The 21,240-nt window shown below is 33.7% G+C and overlaps 1 protein-coding gene across 1 annotated transcript in view; it reads right to left on the bottom strand.

The window, feature by feature from the left end:
- Positions 1-2,855: 2,855 nt before the first annotated feature.
- Tex15 (testis expressed 15, meiosis and synapsis associated) overlaps positions 2,856-21,240 on the bottom strand; it is a 55,738-nt gene continuing 37,353 nt past the window's right edge. The window contains exons 6-9 of the mRNA XM_076855280.1: positions 14,131-20,864; positions 10,022-10,080; positions 5,705-6,933; positions 2,856-2,893 (exon numbers count right to left, since the gene is read on the bottom strand). Of these exons, the coding sequence (XP_076711395.1) occupies positions 2,856-2,893; positions 5,705-6,933; positions 10,022-10,080; positions 14,131-20,864 (8,060 nt within the window). The remainder of the gene's footprint in view (positions 2,894-5,704; positions 6,934-10,021; positions 10,081-14,130; positions 20,865-21,240) is intronic.

Raw genomic sequence — 21,240 nt, 5'->3', positions numbered from 1 at the left:
AATTATAAAAAATTGGTCTGTCATATTCCTAAATTATTCTTAGCGAAAATAAGACATTAAAAATAAGAGTAACAAACCTAAAGATAAATGTTGTTTCCCAACAAATTAGAATGCAATATTTTGAGATTAATAATTCCACAGGATGTTTCAATGGAAACTTCTTACAAAATAAAAGATATTGTTATGTTTCAAAATAATATGTAACAATAAAGCAGACAGGACTTACACAACAAGGAATGAATAGGATTTATATCCTTAGAAAATTTTCCTGTCCATGTTGTGTTAGTAATCAACAACCAACCTCAGCTTCCCTTTATCATTAGCAATTGCTAACCAGGAATCTGCAGTTACTGCTCTTTGAGTTGTACTTGTCAGAAATAATTTTTAAAATGTTCGTCTTAGAGGATTCAATTTTGGGTGGTGGTGGCACTGGGGATTGAACTCAGGAGAACTCGGCTACTGAGCCAAATCCCAGCCCTATTTTTGTATTTTATTTAGAGACAGGGTCCCACTGAGTTGCTTAGCGCCTTCACTTTTGCTGAGGCTGGCTTTGAACTCTTGACCCTCCTGCTTCAGCCTCTGGGATTACAGGTGTGGACCACTACATATGGCAGTAACTTAATTTTCTTCCTCCATAATTCTAACTGCATGAATAACTGAGAATTTACTGTTATTCAAGCAATATTAATGCCATATGAACTGAAAACCATGCCTATAAAAAAATCTAATGGTTTAAAAATACCACATATGCAAGAATGTAAGTAAAATGATTTTCTCCTAAAGTATTTGAAGAATATGGAGGCTTTAACTTTTCTTTTGAAGCCTCCAAATCATCACTCTTAAGTAATGTCTACGAAAAAGACATAGCCTCAACTGTCCTCCATCAATATTAGTTTTGGATATATACACAGATTTAAAATGCATGTATATTAAACAACTTAGAAATGAGGTAGTCTGGAAGTTTATTTAAATATCTAGTGGAGGCAGCTCTTTGTGGGTTGTTTTTCATGTAGTAAGAGTATGTAAACCAAGGACCATTCATATTTTTATTAGCTTTTCAAGAGACACAAAGAAAAAGAACTCTGAAATTAGAAATCCAGTTTATTCAAATAATTCTTCAAGTTTTGAAACAATAATTGCAAATAAGCAAGGTTTTTTTTGGCTTATATGTTTGATCAATTATAATTTGTTTCATTTTTAAAGTCAAAACAATGTACTTTAGGGTAAAAAAAAGAAAATACTCCAGTTTTTCAAATTTTGTCAAAGTACAAATTTTTTAATGTAAATGATTAGATGAGGTGTTAAGAAATTATAAAAACCTATGAAATACCAATATTATAAAGACAATTTTCAACAGAATCTGAAGGTTGTTTAAAGAGCATTTAACTAGAATATCTAACTTTTGGTTTACCTTGTATTGTAGAAATATTTTTAATAATAAACTTTGTGATGTCTTCCCATAGCCAAACATAAATAAAATGTCTGAGATAGAGTTATTTTTTGAATAACAGTTAATATTACTGCTTTCATATCTGGTTCAGGAGTTCTGATTTTGACAAATTAAAAAAAATGTTATTTTAATTACATAATTTTTAAAAATTCCTTATTTTCTTTGGCTACAGTTCTGCTTGACTTTCTCCTCTTAAAGATCCCTGTTAGAGAATCCTAAATATTCAAAATCCCATCCTATTGTTGATGTGACTAAACGGGCTTATCTTGGGGGTTCTTAGTGGCTTTCTCAATTGAAAATGAGTTACTCTGCACTGAACAAGGCAAAATTATACTCTTTAAAGGCCTATGCCAGATAACATAGAAAGTTTAACAGAAATTTGAAAAAATGTTGAAGTTTTATTGGCTGTTAGATTCAGTTAAAGCAAATCTCATGTCACATTTTAGGGCTAACTAAAAGTTGAGAAAGGTCTGTCACTTCTGAGGGCTTTTTTTTGATTAGGATCTTAAAAGAAATCAGGATTGGCTGCTGAGCAAGGAAGGTAATAATGTATGAGCAGACATATTGCTCAAGATGGTAGTTACTACATTCAACTGTCCTATGATGATTATTACTAAGAAATTGTTTACTTTTGCAGAATGTTGGGAAAAAAACTATGCCAAGAGTATTAAAAACTCTGTATTCATGCAGTATTTAAATTATTGCAATATGGCTCAACTAACTGTATAAGCATAAACATGCCCTATTATTTGCTACAAAATCATTTAAAGAGCCATTTAAATTTGTGAAGTACAAATACAAAATAAATAATCTTGTGGAAAAAGTTATCAGAATTGCATTAATTCCAATGTAATGAACTACCATTCCAACATAAAATTTGTAAAAAGTCTCTACTCAAGGAAACACCGAAATATGCAAACCAGTATTTCTATTTAGGAATATTTTACAAGTAAAAATTATAAAATATTAAAATCAAAGGAAATCACAAACACAGAATTGTAAATTATATGAACAAAATGTCAAGAATTATCAAATTGTTGGTTTGATGACCAAGTCAAGAAAAAAATTTCTTTCAGCTCAATAAAATGCCACAACATGATAAATTATTAAAAAAATAACAAACAAAAACTTGGTTTTAAAGATTTTATCACTACTGATTAACCTCAAACATGGAATTAACTCCCTTTACAACTCTGTGGAAATAATTTTGGAATTTCAGATGTTAGAAATTAATTTCCATGCCTTACATGATACATTATTGTATTTACATTTTATAAAGGACTATGCACTTTATAATAGACCACCATTTACATATTTTAAAGTGTTAAACATTAAAAAATACGGAAGTAAAAATATTTTTTTGAAAACTTGTTAAATCTCCTTTATTTCAGTAGTCAGATTGATTTCAATGTCCTGGCTGAAACTGTTCCTGTTGCCATGGAGCTGGAAGAAATAGATCAGATATAAATTAATGATGTAGACTAATGATATATAATAGGATAATAGAAAGAACCTGAGATTAAGTTAGAGCCCAAAGACATCAGAGTTTGAACTGCCCTCCTGTCCCTTACTAGTTGTTTAACTAGTTTAACTTACTAGTTTAAACTAGTTGTTTAACTTACTAGTTGTTTAATTACTGAGGAGTAGTTTCCTCATCAGTAAAAGAACAATGTCTTTGCATCTCTCTCAGGTATCCTGTGAAAATTAAATGCAATGCTTGGCACACAGGGCTCAATTAAACATCATCTTTGAGTTCCATTTTCTGGTGTTAAATATATAGGTATTGTGAGCAAATCAGTGATAAATGGACCAAAGGGATTTTCACATCTTTTTAAGAATGAATGCACTAAGTATGAGAGGTAATATCGATGGATCATTTGCATTCATAAAAATTAAAATATGTGCTAATAATTGCTTCCCTTCCATCCCCCCCCCAGGGACCAGGCACTGGACTCCAGGACCTCATGCATACTAGGTAAGCATGTTACAACTGAGCTACATTACCAGACCTTTTTAGTTTTTGTTTTGAGACAGGGTCTTGTTGAGTTGCTAAGGCTGGCCTTGAACTTTGCAATCTTTCTGCCTCAGTCATCCAGGTCACTGGGATTACAGGGCTGTGCCACTGCACCTGGCTCCCTTTTCTTTTTTTTCTTTTTTGACAGTGTCTTGTTAAATTGACCAGAATGACCTTGAATTTGTGAGCCTTCTGCCTTAGACTCCTGAATAGCTGGGATTAGATTTTTTTTTTTTTTGTACCAGGGGATTAAGCCCAGGGATACCTAACCACTGAACCACATTACCAGCCCTTTTTATTTTCTGAGACAGGGTCTTGCTAAATTGCTTAGGGCCTCATTGAGTTGAGGAGACTGGCTTTGAACTTGTAATCCACCTGCCTCAGCCTCCAGAGCTGCTGGAATTATAGGGTGTGTGCCACCATGCCCAACCAATACTTAAAATTTTTGAGAATCACACCTGGATTTGATTGCAGATTGATCTTTTGTAATATTACATGTGGCTTAGCAATTAAGAACACAAGAAATCCTGAACAATGAGAACATTTTCTATTTCAGAAATGTTTTCTAATTTAATTTGGATGTTTGCCACATCTACTATGCTTGGTGTTCATCTTTACAGCATCAGCAATAGTATCCCAAATTAATCATGAAGGAAAAAAGGAGTCATATACTTTCTCCCTTTTTTCTTCCTCCCTTACTTTACAGGATTCCTCAGGTGAAAAATTTCTGTCCTGTTTAAACTTATTTGGGACAAGGAGAGAAGGAAAAGAAACAGATTATTATAAAACTACCCCAGTGCCCACAGTCCTATCAGTCTGAAAGAGCATGCAAAAAGTATCAGAATGGGAGAATAGTTAAGAAATTCAATGAAGTTTGACTGTGCAAGTGGAAGTGGTATGAAATGAGGCTGGATATGAAGGACTGTGAACAGCTCTGCATTCCAAGCTTAAGTGTTTGAATTTTATCCTATAGGTTATAGAAAATCAGTACTCACTTCAATGCAGAAGTCCTAATGTGATTAGATTTCTTAGTTTCAAACATAATTATGTTGGGCTGGGGATGTAGATCAGTGGTAGATTGCTTGCCTAGTATGGGTGAGGTCCTGGGTTTCATCCTTAGCAACACACATACACATACACTATGTGAACATGAGGTTTGTTCAATTCAGACAAATGGATTCCCAATAATTTTTTTTCTACTTATTAATCTGTAAGAGTAGTCAGGGTTTTGGGGAAAAACTGTTTAAAATCAAAACAATTCTCTTGAATTTCCCTAAGATATTACAGATAATTATCATTATTTAAATTACATTTTTACCTCTAATGGGAAAATACTTGGGTTAGTACCTAATTACTGTATTTGCAGAATAATTATTTTTAAATTTTGTTTTAACTATAGTAAATGCACATTTAAATTTAATTAAAAACATATTCTAGTCATATTTTACAGAGTGAAGTGTTTAAAGAGGAAAATTTTCAAGTTTCAGAGGTTAAACTACAATGTTATTTTACCAATTATGTTTCAATTAATTCCATTCACTTACATCACTGTATTATACTAAAATACCTATAGAAGAGAAGGATGGTTTATCTGATTTAAGTTTCTTTTTCAACCTTTTTTTTTCTTTTTAAAATATTTTTATTAGTTATTGATGGGCCTTTTTTATTTATTTTTATGTGGTGATAAGACTCGAACCTAGTGCTTCACACATGCCAGGCAAGTGCTCTACGACTGAGCCACAAACCCAGCCCAATAACTAATTTTTTTTTTTTTTTTTTTTGGTGGTGCTGGGGATAGAACCCAGGGCCTTGTGCATGCAAGGCAAGTACTCTACTAACTGAGCCATATCCCCAGCCTCAACCATGGTTTTTAACTCTGTATTACCTCCAATTATTATACACAGTTTTAAAAATATATCATGGCATTAAAAACTTTTATAAATCTTTTAATGGTTGCATCACTGTATGGATTTCACTATATCTTACTTAACCATTCACTAAGACTGGATTTTACTGAAGGACACATTAGTGACATTACCCAGTTGTTCTTTTTCTCTAATCTTTGACAACTAGATTTCCACCCAATAACACAATTCAACTGACAAATGAATAAGTCTACAAATTTGCACAGAAAATGACTGCTATATATATAAGTGTATTGTGAATTCCATTTACATAAATGTACAAAAGTTAAGAATAAAACATTCAGTGAGGCAAGTATTAAAACTTACAAAACTCACCATAAATCCAAGGGACTTCTTGAAGCACACCTGAATTAGGAGGATAAGGGTATGCAGCTTGTGGCTGATGAGAAGCATACTGTGAAAAAATAGGTTGCTGAAAATTATAAGAAATAGGCCTTTGGGATTGAAAACATCCATCCGCTGGCATAAAGGCATTTGCTTGTGGCTGCTCAGCAAAGCAACTAAAATACTGAGAGTACAGAATATTAGAATGTGTGGTTTGGACAGTACTTGCAACTGTAGTCAATATTCCAGAAGGAGGTGGGTATACTTCATATGATTCTATTCCTTGGTATGTGTGGGTAATGGCATTGCCATTGCTACTGCTATAATGATAGACACACCAAGAATAATATGGATATGAGGTGGCTCCAAATGAATGCTCAGAAGAATTGTATATTGGGTTACATGCTGACTGTGGAAGTTCATTCCAATATGTGGCACCTTTCTTATTCAGGACTTTAGGATTCTCCTCATCTTGTTGTTCAGAAAGAGAGTATTCTGCTCTTTGATTCACATCAAGGGTTAAAATTTCAGTTTGTCCAAAGGGTATCATACTGGGCTTCAATGTATTCTTCATATATTTTTCCTCTGACTCAGTTTTTGCAGGATGTTTTTTATTTTCTTGCAGAATAGAAACTTTGCCCTGGATATGTGTGGGTTCTGGAGAACTGATGCATGTAGAATTTTTAATAGATGAATTTAACATTTCATTATCTTGACATTCAAGGACTGTGTCATTCATTTCTAGATTGGTATGGATCTCTCTCAAAAAATGGAAAACAGGCTTTGAGAACATTGTTGCATTAGGCACAAGACAGTCATCAGTTCCTGGATTTATGTTTGAAAGACAGGATTTCTGTGTAGGATCTGTTGTGTTGTGATCTTCTGCAAAGGTATCATCTATATTTCTTTGATCACAAGGTGCAAAAGAAGCATGTTTGTTCTCATCACCTTTTGTTTCAGCAACACGAAAACTCATATTTCTTTTCTTTATGGTATTTAAGTTTTTATGTTGTCTGGTGATGTGTTCTGAAGTACCAGATGAACTATTAGTTAAATCAATCTTGCTTTCTGACCTTGATGTACAAGCGTTTTGTAGGGTCTTGAAAGGTAAAAGTGAGCTTTGCATTTCAACCATTTCTGGAGATATATAGTTTCTTTTTAGATTATCTGATGAATTTGATCCTATTTCATTTTCAATTTTGCAATGAGATCTTGTAGTCCTATTAAGTGTAACATATAAATAAACACAACTTTAAATATACAATAACAAAATTTTAACAATATACATATGGCATATTTATTCAGAAGAGTTCTTAAGACTGACATTTCTCATCCTATTGGGAAAATATAAGTAACATTATTTTCCCAGTTTTATTCACTAGGTTTGAATTTATATACTTTTCCTGCTAAAGATAATACTCCGCCATTTCAAATATATTCAAATATATTCCTAACTGTACAGTTTTGTGCTTCAAACCTTTCCTGATACAGGCCTTTAAAATTAGGAAACTATCATTATTCAATTTTTCAGTGTAGTTTCTAATTCATATACTTCCAACACACTGACAATCTTCATTACTTGTAAATATCTACACATACAGCTCGTGTAACTCTCAGCTTTAGACCCTTCCTTCTCCAACAAAAGATAACTTCCCTTTCTTGTTATAACAAAGGTTTCCTCCCATTCCACCCATCTTTGAGAAAAGGAAAAACAGATCTTTAAAATTTCTTGTCAATTTAATATTCTTGGCATTTCTACCTAAATTTAGATAGCTTTAAGCAGGCTTGGAGAAGCATCCAAGTGTGTCTAGAATCAGAGAGTTAATATAGGACCCAAAGATAATTATGTTTTTTGGTCTTTTATCAAATCCTTTGAATTATATGCAGGAAAAAAATTAGCTGAGAAGGGAAGAGCATTATTCCCACGACAGGGTCAAGAGAAATTCATCCCTGACCTAGAATCTGTATACCTACCCAGGAAACTATAACCCAACCTCCTTAATGATAACAGACATCATCTAACTGCATATAAAACAGAGTTCCCATAAAGTATAATTTTGAATTTATTACATTTTCAATGGTATCTTGGCCTTATAGATTAGCAGGTGTCTGGTCTGTTTCTTTATGTACTCTCTTAGAGGAAATTAATTTCTATAAAGATAGCATTCTGTATATCAATCTTATGTAAGAATTAATTTTTCTGTTATGTGAATTATAGCTTGATTTTGTCTTGCAGTGCTGGGGATCAAACCCAGGATCTCTGATATGCTAGGCAAACATCCTACCACTAAGCTACATGCCCAACCTATAGCTTGATTCTTTAAGAAGTAAATACCACGCATACTTAAACAAAACTAAGATGATTTCAATACTGGTTTGCTATCCCTCTAATTGCCTTTGAATTTTCAGTCACTACATACCTTTTTAGAAAATCATATGCTAAGAAAAGGACTCCAGAAATGTAGTAATAGAATGTTATACTTAAAGAGGCAAAATTAAGTAAAACAGAAATGAGTTTGCTTATTTTTACTTTTTATTTTGTATTACTCATTATCCCTTATAACATGGGGGGTGGAAAGAAACTACATGCAACTTCAAAATCTCAGAGGTAAATGAAACAAGAGATGGTTTTTAAGTGCAGTGGTGCTACTTCACATCAAAATGAAAAAAATATAAATAATGCAGTTCATTTTTAAAAAAATATATTTATTTTTTAATTGTAGGTGGACACAATATCTTTAATTTATGTGGTGCTGAGGATCAAACCCAGTGCCTCACACATGCTAGGCGAGTGCTCTACTACTTGAGCCACACTCCAGCCCCTGTAGTTCATTTTTCATAAAGATAACTTATTTAGTTTTTTTATTAGTTATTGATGGACCTTTATTTAATTGCTTATATATGGTGCTGAGAATCAAACCCAGTGCCTCACGCATGCTAGGCAAGTGCTCTACCACTGAGCCACAACTTCAGCCTAATTTATTCAGTTTAAAGAACTATCAGCACCAGGCAGGGTGGCTCATGCCTGTAATTCTACTGGTTTGGCAGGCTGATGCAGGAGGACTGAGAGTTCAAAGCCAGCCTTAATAACTTAGCGAGACCCTAAGCAACTCAGTGAGACCCTATCTCCTTCTCTTTTTTTTTAATATTTATTTTTTAGTTTTCGGCGGACACAACATCTTTGTATGTAGTGCTGAGGCTCGAACCCTGGCCGCATGCATGCCAGGCGAGCGCGCTACCACTTGAGCCACATCCTCAGTCCCTCTATCTCTAAATACAATATAAAAAAAGTGGTTAAGGGCCCCTGTGTTAAATCCCTGGTACCAAAAACACCACCACCACCACTACCAGACCTATCAGCATCCCTAATCCTTCCTATTTTACAATGTTAAAAACATCCTTCTATGAAACAGTGTAATATTGAGTGTGTGTCTGTAACAGACACCATCTATATTAATGTTCCCATTTAGTGATATAAATTGGCAATTATGTCTCTATTCCAGTGTGAAAACTGGCTGGTCTGTAAGATCTGCAAGTTTTAAAAAATACTTGTCCTATTCCTTTATGCCATTTAAAGAAATTATTAATTGGTTAAGTAATACATATTAAATGTGAATTTTTATTTCTTCTTCTGTAAAATAATCACTCTAAGTTTTGGATATCTTACTTTTAAAAAAATTTTATTTTTTAATTGTAGATTGACACAATACCTTTATTTTTATTTTATTTTTTGTGGTACTGAGGAACCCAGTGCTTCATGCATGCTAGGCAAGCGCTCTACCTCTGAGCCACAACCCCATTCTAAGTTACCTTTTTGAACTGTGTTCAAACAGTCTTACTATTTATATCACTAAAAAAATACATCTCACAAGACATTGGCCTTAAATACTTACAGAATGGAGTTCAAACTCATGACTAACATAAAATGATGTATAATCTGAAACAAACTTCTTCTTTAGCTTCTTACTCTTGTCTCCTAAATTATACATATGACACAATGGAGTTATATAAATAATTATTTTACTTTTTTATTTATTTGGTACCAGGGTTTGAACTCAGGGGTACTCAACCACTGAGGCACATCCCTGGATTTATTTTGTATTTTATTTAGAGACAGGGTTGGTCTCACTGAGTTGCTTAGTGCCTTGTTTTTGCTAAAGCTGGCTTTGAACTCTAGACCTCCTGCAGAAGCCTCCTGAGCTTCTGGGATTATAGGCAGGTACCACCACGCCCAGCTGTTTTATTCTTATATTTTAGTATTTGCCTAATTTTGTTTTGTCTTTAGTTACGGTTGATGGCAATGCCTACCTTGGCTTCTTGAATGCTGATTCCACTTTGTAGATTTTTGTGACATCTTTCATGCTAACCTATGTTTACAAGATACAAAGAAAATCTACATTGGTGACGATGAACTATAATACAAATATTAATCCCCACCCCCACAAAAAAACAGTGACTCTTTCAGGACTTTGCAAACATCACTTACATTTGGATTACTCCAAAACTTAGAGTGATTATTTTACCATTCTTTTTTAATGGTACTGTGGATTGAATCCTGGGGCCTTCTACCACTGAGTTACACTCTCAGCCCTTTTCATTTTAATTTTGAGACAGTTTGTCAGTATATTGCTTGGCCTTGAATTTGTAATCCTCCTGCCTCATCCTCCCAAGTTGATAGGATTACAAGTGTGTGCTCCCGTACGCAGCTAAAATAACTGTTTTGAAAAAAGAATTCGCAACATTCTTCTTACCTCTACATATCTTAAAACTAATCTTGGAGTCCATTTATGACTGCTCTCTCTTTAGTTAATCAGTCACTGAGCCCCATCAATTTTTAAAATAATGTCTATCAAATACAGGATCAGTATCCCTAATTCAAACATCCAAAATCTGAAATGCTCCAAGATATAAAACTTTTTGAGTGCTAACATGATGCCCTAAGTGGAAAATTCCACACTATGAAACTCTGTCCCACATACAAAATCCATTTAAAATAATGTAAAAAATTACCCATAAGGTACATATGAAAATAAATTAATTTTGTGTTTAGACTATGGTCCCATCCTCCAGATCTGATGCAAATACGAAAAAGCCTGAAAATAACCCAAATCTGAAACACTTCTGATCCTAAGTATTTTGGATAAGGGATATTCAACTTCTATAAATTTTCTTTTCTATTTTTATGAAACAGCACTCTTTTCTAAACCGTGGCTGACAAATGACTACTTCTAACTATACTCAGGATCTACTTATCTTTTAAATCACTGAAGAAAACTTCCCATGATATTACACTTCAACATGTACAGAATGTAATTCAAACTGCTTTTTTCTTTTTTTTTTTTTTTTTGGTGCTATAGGGCCTGTGAATGCTTAGCACTGAGCTACACTTACAGCTCCCGAAACAATCTTTTTTAAAAACTGGTTATTCTAATTTGTTATATATGACAGCAGAATGCATTACAATTCATGCTACACATATAGAGCACATTCTTTTCATATCTCTGTATATATCTTTTCATATCTGTATATATTCTTTTCATATCTCTGTGTATATAAAGTATATTCACTCCATTTGTGTCTTCATATATGTACTTAGGGTAATGATATCCACCTCATTCCACCATCTTTTTTTGCCCCCATGAGGTAAAAAAAAAAAAAGTTCATCTAATTAGTTCATCTAATCCTCTCACGTTCCCCACTCCTAACCCCACTATGAATCAGCATCCTTATATCAGAGATAACATTCGGCATTTGTTTTGGGGGAATGGCTAACTTCACTTAGCATTATTTTCCCTAATTCCATCAACTTACCTGCTAATGCCATGATTTTATTCTCTTTTATTGCTGAGTAATAGTCCATTGTCTATATATACCATGTTTTCTTTATTCATTCATTTACTGAAGGGCATTCTAGGTTGGTTTAGCTATTGTGAATTGTGCTGCTATAAGCATTGATGTGGCTGTGTCCCTGTAATATGCTGTTTTTAAGTTCTTTGGGTATAGACCGAGGAGTGGGATAGCTCGATCAAAAATTACCATACTAACAAAAGAACTATGCAGATTAAATGCATTTCCAATCAAAATTCCGATGACATTCCTCACAGAAATAGAAAAAGCAGTCATGAAATTCAATTGGAAAAATAAGAGACCCAGAATAGCAAAAGAAATCCCTTAGCAAGAAGAGGGAAGCAGGTGGCATCACTATACCAGACCTTATACTACCAAGCAATAGTAACAAAGACAGCATGGTATTGGCACCAAAATAGACCTATAGACCAATGGTACAGAATAGAGGACAGAGAGACTAATCCATGTAACTAAGTTATCTTATATTAGACAAATGTGCCAAAAACACGCATTGGAGAAAAGATAGCCTCTTCAATAAATGGTGCTGGGAAAACTGGAAATCCATAGACAACAAAATGAAATTAAATCCCTCTCTCACCATGCACAAAACTCAATTCAAAGTGGATCAAGGACCTAGGAATTAAACCAGACACACTGTGCCTATTAGAAGAAAAAGTAGTCCCAAATCTCCATCATGTCGGAATAGGCCCAAACTTCCTTAATAAGACTCCTATAGCACAAGAATTAAAATCAATAATCAATAAATGGGATGGACTCAAACTAAAAAGCTGTTTCTTGGCAAAAGACATAATCAGTGAGGTGAATAGAGAGCCTGTATCTTGGAAGCAAATTTTTACCACTCGCACATCAGATAGAGCACTAATCTCTAGGGTATATAGAGAACTCAAAAAGCTAAACACTAAAACAAAACAAAACAAAAAAACAAAAACCAGCCCAATCAATAAATGGGCCAAGGAACTGAACAGACACCTCTCAGAAGATGATATACAATCAACAAATACATGAAAAAATGTTTAACGTCTCAAGCAATTAAGAGAAATGCAAATCAAAACTACTCTAGGATTTCATCTCACGCTAGTCAGAATAGCAGCTATTAAGAATACAAACAACAATAAATGATGGTGAGGATGTGGGGGAAAAGACACACTCTCATACACTGCTAATGAGACTGCAACTTGGTGCAGCCAATATGGAAAGCAGTATGGAGATTTCTTGGAAAGCTGAAACAATCTTCATTTCATCCTTAGTTTTACTCTTGTTCACCAATAAGTTAAATTGTTCCAAACTTGATTTTAAAATCATTTCTCAAATAATGTCAATAAGCATTGTTTTTGCTCACATTACTTTGTGCATTTTAAAAACCCTCTTCATTTTACCTTCACCTGATAACATTTGTTTTCCTTTAAGGCAAAATTTGGCCTGTGTTCTCCTATAAAATAAATTCTCTCTAACAAGCTAAGCTTTATTTATTCTTTCTTTCCTTCTCCATATCAACAATACCTTTTTATTATAATCCTTTGTTTTTTTTTTTTTGTGGTGCTGGGGATTGAACCCAGGGCCTTGTGCACGTGAAGTCAGCACTCTACCAACTGAGCTATATCCCCACCCCCTGACTTTACTCTTGATGTTGAGCATATAATTTGTGCTCTGGTTGTTTATTAGGCATTTTTCTATAAAGATGGTACCATAGATGATGATTAAATTATTAACCCCTACAACTAGGATGTACTAATAATTACAATTGAAGCAAGCACAGAAAGAATCCTACTTTTCCTTTACTTCTGAATTAGGAAATTCTTGAAAAGCTGTCCCCAAAGCCTCTGAGGGTAGAGCAGAGGCAACTGGTAGAATGAGCTCTGGAGCTAGACTGACTGGCTTTAGAAATGGTCTATTCTGTTTACTAACTCTGTGACCATGGGAAAGTTATTTAATCTTTCTGTGTTCAGTTTCCTCATCTTTAAATAAGGTAACAAAAATACCTTTAAATAAGGTAAAAAAAAAATCCAAGGGCTTTTTGTGAATAATAAATTAACATTTGCATAATCCTCAGAATAATACCATGCACATAAAAACTAGGTAAATTAAAAAAATGTATTAATATAGGACTTTTCCTAACTTATTGATAATCATCTATTTATCTGTCCTACTTCACCATCTGGATGATAACTGTCAAGAAGACAAGCTTCATTAGTCATTTTTTTAATATTCACTACATTGGTCATAGGCTTGTTATATAGAAGGTAATGAATAAATACTTGATCATGCACTAACACATTCATAATAATGAATTTTCCCCGACATTAAAATTCATTCTTCCATGAAATGTTATTTAAAACATTTATGTTTAAAAAGCAAACATTTGCAAGGCAATCTCTCATGTACATAATTATTTCATAGGTAATAAATCCAATATTTTAGTTAGCAAAACTTGTTTTGCAAGGCAGTAATTTAAAACATTAACATTTACTATTTTGCAAAGTACTTGTTTACTTGAAGAGATTTGTTCTCAAAAAGAATAAAGAAGTTTCATTTTAAATCATCATCCATACCTTTTGTTTTTTACAACAGGAAGTAGTATTTTTCTCTTCTTCCTGGGAGTCCTTACACTTGTCTGTATGGATAGGTTGTTTTTTAGAGGAATTTGGAAAGTTTTTAATTATGCACTCTGAAATTGAGGGTACCTTCATAGAAAGACTGGATTTATTTGTATTTTCTTCAGGTTTTACAGCATGAATATTCATTTTTTCTTCTTTCTTCAGTTGAAAAGCATTCCTTCTGTTATGTGCCATTTGGCATAGCAAAAAGGAAGTAGATAATTTAGCATTTTTAGCACATATAATCTTCATATGCTCAATTGTTTTCATGACTTTCATAATATGGGCCATTTTCCCTAAATCTTTCTGAGGGATAGACATTATATTTTGGAGTAGTGTAGAAAACTGATCATAGTTGTGTTCTAACTCTGTCACAGTGTTTCCGTAATTTATGGATGCTATATATGGCACAAAGTCAATATACGTGGAAAGGGAATACTCAGACTTCTTTAGAAGCTTTTTAATTTCTGAAAGCTCGTCAAGTTCCCTTGAGAATAAATGCAGAGCATATGAGCAATTAACAGCTTCACTATATTTACTGATAATATCCAGATCTTCCTTAAGTTCAGAAATAGCAGTCTCTATTATATTGTAAAGGCATTCATCTGGGTTATCTTTAAGAAATGAAAAAGATGTCATTTTTTCTTGGCAGCATATCAGCTCAGGAAGAAGTGAGAAATCAAACCAAAGCATACCTCGAAATCTCTGGTTGTCTAGTTTCTTTGCCATTGAATTTTTAAGAAAGTGAACTGTTTCTGACAGCATAACAATTTCAATGTATGTTTCAATTGCTTCAGGTTTTAAAATTATAGCCCCATGGTTGTAGTTTTGCAGCACATCCAAAGCATTTTCTTCTGTGATAAAAATATCATCTATGTTCACTTCTTGCAACATCTGAAAATATTTCTTCAAAATTTCTAAGTGATCTGTACATCTCAAAGTAAGTTCCTGTAATTTTTTTAAGTCTGCAATTTCAGCTTGATCCAGTATTTCACCAATATAACAAATACCAGGGTGTGAAAGCAAGGTACTGTTAAACCTACAGTTTTCTTGGCTAACTAGATCATGTGACTTTCCGAAAGCAATCATAGTATCTGTTTCAAGTCCAATACTGGAAGTTAATTCACTGTTTAAATCTTTAGACAAGGTTTCATGTATCTCCTGCAACTTAGAAAAAGCACATTCATTCACTTTGAGTAGCACATCTTCATTCTTTTGTAAGTATTTTTTGCTGAAATATTTTCTTCTCTCCTTCCAAACTAGATTTTTTGCAGCATCAAAAAAGATATGTTCCAAACCATAAAGAGAAATTTTAATAGTTACTGCTTCAGTGCTCTTGATAAATTTAACTTTTGAGGAGATCAAATCTATGATAATCCACAGATGGTCTTCTTTTCCAGGATAGGTATAAACTTTAGGGGTGTCTTCATATTTACTGATCAACTTTAAAGTACTTTTTCTTAAGGTTTCTAGGTCTCCTAAACTATCTCCACAGTTAACTCCACAGGTAAATGGAATAGAAAGAGAAAAGTCAAAGCAATCAGAACAGTGCTTAAGTATGGCTTCGCATTCATTAATCTGTCGTTTGTATTTTAAGAAAACATAGTATGAATTGTTTTTCTTTGTTTTTGCAAACAGTTGATTACGGTAATTCTGCAACTCACAGAATGCATTATATTTTAATCTTCCTTGAAAAGCAGGATAGAAATTGGACTGCAGTTGATAACCACGGGGCCTACATAGTAGTTCACTGTACAATGTCTCATCATACCAAAGCAAGCTCCGGAACGTCGGTTCACCTTTTAAGAGCCTTTTCTTGTTTTCAATGAATTGAATGGTTTCCATCACCATTTGAAGTTCTACCAGAGCGTCAACAGCACATGGCTTTAATTTGTATTTGCAATTATTCCACAGGTTTTGTTCTACTAGCAGTTCTCTTGAAATCAAGATTTGTTCAAGTGAACATTCTTGTTTTCTTTCAAAAGCCTCAACAAATAAAGGGAGAATATTTCGACAAATCTTGATTTCTTCCTCCAGTATCTGCAATGATGATGCTTCATCTGCTCTCTGCAAAATCTGAGACAGTTCTGCTATAAAAGCTGTATAATTAGTTGAACAATATTTTTCATTTAATTCATTCACGTATGATATAGGCTTCTGAAAAGCAGTGACTTTACAGGCTTCAGACTGGGCATGTGGAGAAGGAATACAATTAATTGCTTGAATGCCTAGTTTGGAAATACAGTGAGACTGAGAGTCATCAGTAACTTTGATACCCCACTCCTGTCTTTTGTTAGGCTGACCAGAAATTGTGTTACTCAAAGAGACTGCCTCTGGAGCAGTATTTTTAATATTTACATTAGAGTCAACTGAATTACTTTTAATTTTTTTCATATTTAAGTGGGAGGGTTCCTCTTTTAGGCTATTTTGATTTTTATACTTAACAGTTAATCCTTCAGTAGTGCCTCTTTTGTAAATGGAATCTTCTTTTTCTGCTTGTTCAATTGGAGAACTCTTTCTAGCCTGAATGTCTTTCTTTGCAATACATTTTTTTGAAGAACACCTTATATTATCTTTCAAGAACAGAAAACTTCCATTGGAAGGTAGTTTATTCATTGTATTTTCCCCATAACTTTTACTTTCTTCAGTGACTGATGTTAGGTCCAACTCAGAATACCCAATACCATTTGTTTCATCCTCATCTGTAAGAAAACTTGAAGAACATGGTTCTGTGTTTAGAAGCTCTATTCCACCATATATCTGCTGACAGTGTGACACAGTACCAGATATTGAAGAATCCAAAGCAAAAATTCTCTGTTTATTCAAATAATTCTCTGAAGATTTTCCTTCTGCTATCATAGGAGTGGCTGATAGCAATTGACGGGTACTGTATTTTGTGTTTATTATTGAAGTTAGGTTTAATGGGCCCATAAGGAAGTTTCCTGCAATAATGTTTGGTTTGCAGCTCTCAATAGGAGTTGTATACTTGTCTATAGAAACATTTACTTCCAGATTTCTTTTACAACTAGATGAAAGGTTTTCTTTTTCGTAGATGTGCTTCATGTTTGAGTCTGAGACGGAAATGTCAGTTTTCACCTTTGTGTGAGCTATACAAGTCCCCTCATAATTTCTGTCTGCGTTATAATTTGGGTTGTTCTCTTTTACGCAATTTAAAGACACTGAATTGCTTTCATTTATTACTTTATTAGCATCAGAATTAATGTCTTTTATCACATCCTTAGTATTATTATGTGCTGAATGGTTCTCAAGCTTTTTATATTCACTGTTAGATACCTTTATATCAATTTGATTTTCCTTTTTAGTTTGTTTCTCATCTGGGTAAAGCAGACATTCAGTTCTTCCAGAAAAGGGCTGAAGTTCTGATGACCTTGAATGTCTCAAACTGTTATCATACTCTGATTGACTTGTACTTTGGGATGTGGAGAACAGAGGCAAGTGAGATTCAAGATTTTGTTCTAGATCATAAAATTCACTCACATGAATTGTGGTGTGACTTCTTGAGACACTGGTGGCTACTCTTTTTTTGGAATGGCACTTTGCAATTTTCTCTCCATTTGTTTTATAAGACTTGTGCTTTGACACATAAGCTAACGATTTATCAACATCAAATCCTAAAGTTCTTTTTTCTTCTTGTTTGTCATACTTTCTTTTTGACAAAAAATGCTTAGTAGAATAATACCTTCTTTCAGACACAGAACTATAACCTTGAAGGTCACAACTTTCCCAGAAACTATTGCATATTATTGCATATGCTTTTGGTAATGGGCCCTTTCTTTTTTCTCCCACTTTAGCTATAAGCTGCAAAGATGTATGGACTCTTCTATGAGCTTTTTTTAAGTGAAGTACAGCTTTGTCTAGTGTTCTGGAAAGTCGTTTGCTTTTACATAAAGATGCTTCACTATTTAGGATATCCAGGACACTCCTAATATGTCGTTCTGACTGTGAAAATATCTTAATTCGTCCTTGGGATAATGAAGAGAAACACTCAAATGAATCTTGATTGGTTAGTTTCCTCTTTTTTTCACAAATTTCATGTGATATGTTCTCATCCCTAAAAGATGCATGTAGCTTTCTTTTGCTAATTCTTGATTCAGTGTCATTTTTACTTTTAGTATCATTAAAGTCTTTTTTTGATTTTGAAAAGAAATATCTGCACTTATTTATTATTGTGGTATTAGGTTTAGTAGACAAAGATCCACTGCTTTGTTTTTCTGACTTATGATTTTCTTGTGTGTTATGACTCAAGTCAGAAGAATGGGAGAGTTCATTTTCATTTGTAATTCCTGAATCTGGCAGGGAATTACCAAATATGTCTTCACAGGGATAATTTGAATTTTCACCAGGAGGTTGGGAATAAATTTTAAATCCTGGAGCTTCCGTCTCCTCATTTATTTCTGGGTTTGTGGCTTTAGTTATATATTTGTAAGAATTATCCTTTATTAAAAGGGAATCATCATTGGGGTTGAATCCTGGCTTACATATATTAGTAATTCTAACTTGTAGATCTGGAAGTAAAATGGAATGGAGCTCCTCCTTTTGTGTAGAGGAATAAAAACATATAATTTTCTTAGAGCAATGCTGATCAATATTTTCCTTTTTTGTGGTACTTTCCAAAATTTCCTTTTCTCCATTATCACTTCCTAATAGACTTTTCCAATCGATACGAGACATCAGAGCCTCATATGAGGCCTCAACTTCTTCATAAAGTACATTTCCATGGCTATGTGTATCACACTGTTCTGATTCTATTTCAATCTCATTTTGTAATTCTGAACTTTGAAGAACTGAGTTCTCATTTATTGACTGATTTAATGAGTCTTTTAATTTATTTTTATCCATATCAATTTCACAATCAGAAATGCCATGTTTTACTAATGAACCAAAATGTGGACTCTCAAAGCATGTGTCCTTAAACTCAAATCTTTGGTGAGCTTCATAATTTGTGCTTAACGTAGGCATAGTAGTACTAGCTACCTCTACTGTAGCATTTGAAGCTTCACCTACTGAAGAATCTCCAATTTCAACAAATGCTGTGGAATCCAAATGCTCTACATTTCTTCCAGTACTCTGCATGTCTCTTTGTTTTATGGCTGTAATGGTATCTTCACTCTCTAACAATGCAGTTTCTGTTGACTTATCTTTATCTTCCCAAACCAAGTTAAATGTAGTAGAAAATTCTTTAGAACTCAGAATTGCTCCTTTGTTGTAATTTTTATTCTCTCTCCTTTCACTTATATTTGTCATAGTGTTATTTGTAAGAAAACCCTGCTTCTTGCCTCCATATACATTCTCTATGTTTTCTGGAGATGCAGCACTATCTTCCTCTTCAGCCTCATTTTCATTTTCTTTATCATTATATCCTTGCCATTTGAAATTAGTATTCAGGTATAAATCATTATTCAACTGTACATTATACAACAGAATGTGATCTTCACCTTCATCTTCAATATGAGACATTTCTTTGCAGTCTCTCTGAATGTTCTCTAATGACACTGGTTCACTTTCACTTTTCCTCTGGGCACAAATATATTCTCTAGTTATGTTGCAATTTGAATTGTCAAGAGATGTTTCAATGGCATGAGATGTAATAACTGTATCAATGAGTAGTTCTTTGGCCTGGGAAATATCTTTTGCTTCCTGGAAAGCATCAGGCATAATGCTAACACAATTTTTATTTGTTTTTTTCAGTTTTAGTTCCATTAGCTTTTGAGCAATTGACTGTGGTTCCTGAGAGATGTAACTATTATACTCTTCTGTACAAGTACTCACTGATTTGTAAGAGTTACATGGCTCACTGCTTTGTTTAATTAAAAGTGAGATGTTGCTTCTCTCTTGGGCTCTCTGAGCTTTTTCCTCACTGTGTTTTTGGTTTTCAACTTCTGAAACTATATTTGAAAAATAAATTGGGAAGGAAAGATCACCTTGGTCCTTACATTGTTCTGCCATGGTAATTTTATTGGGTGCTGTTTGATGATGGTCCTCGGTATTCTGAGTCTGAGGCTGTGAATCATCAAAAGAAAATTTGAAGCAGGAGACATCCAAACAATTAGTAAGAATAGCATGGTCACTAGTGACTTCGGGTGAGGAAACAGAATCAGCTGGCACAGAGGACAGATTTATTTCTGAATTATCATAATCTATACTCTTCTTGAATGGCAAAATCTCATTTAAAACTGTAATGTTCTGTTTTTCCGAGCTTTCTTCTCTCTTCATCAGTCTTGGGTCTTTGATGAGTTTTGAAGTAGTAACTGTGCTTGAGCCAGTATTATTGTGAGGGGGTAAAGCAGCAGAAATCCCACTTAAAATATTTTTAAGATATGTCAAATTTAACAAAAAGTCACCATTATCACTTTCTCTATTATCACTGGGCAAAGACACACTTGAATCATGCTCAAGTATTTGAGAAGAGTCTCTAATTTCTGCTAAATTATTTTCTGTCTTTCCATTGTATGCTTCAAGTATAGAAATGTTTCCATTTTGCATATTTCCATAGGAATTAGAAATACTTGAGTTGGAAGGGTTTATCTCTGAATTTAGTACATTGCATGAACAGTTTTCTTCAACAAATGGATCTACAGGTTTCCTGAAATGTTCAAAGATGACAGTAGCATCTTTTCCTTTTCCGATTCTTTTGGCCACTGTACAGTTATTCAAAGAACATGTTCTTTCTGTGAAAATAAGAAGAAAGTAAGAAAAAGGCAGAAAAATATTTCTACAGACAACTTATTTATTTTTTATATGGTGCCGAGGATCAAACGCAGTGCCTCACAAATGCTAGGTGAGCTCTCTACCATAACCCCAGCCCTTCAGACAACTTGCTTTCAATACAAGAAAACTATGTCATGAATGATTTTAATTAGAAGATCATCTAGTAACCTAATAGTGTTTAAAATGAGTTCTGAGTAGAAATACCAAAGGGATAAGAAAATGAGTACCAAACCAATAAAGTATAAATGATGAAGCATGAAACTCCTACGCTAGTCCAGCAACCTTACTTAAAGTAGTATTTGGCTACAAAAAATGAATTCTGACAAATAATAGAAA

This window comes from Callospermophilus lateralis, chromosome 4 (assembly GCF_048772815.1).
Source record: "Callospermophilus lateralis isolate mCalLat2 chromosome 4, mCalLat2.hap1, whole genome shotgun sequence".
NCBI classification, from domain to species: domain Eukaryota; kingdom Metazoa; phylum Chordata; class Mammalia; order Rodentia; family Sciuridae; genus Callospermophilus; species Callospermophilus lateralis.
The sequence above is the reverse complement of the archived record's forward strand: the minus strand, read 5'-3'. Positions and strand labels throughout refer to the sequence as shown.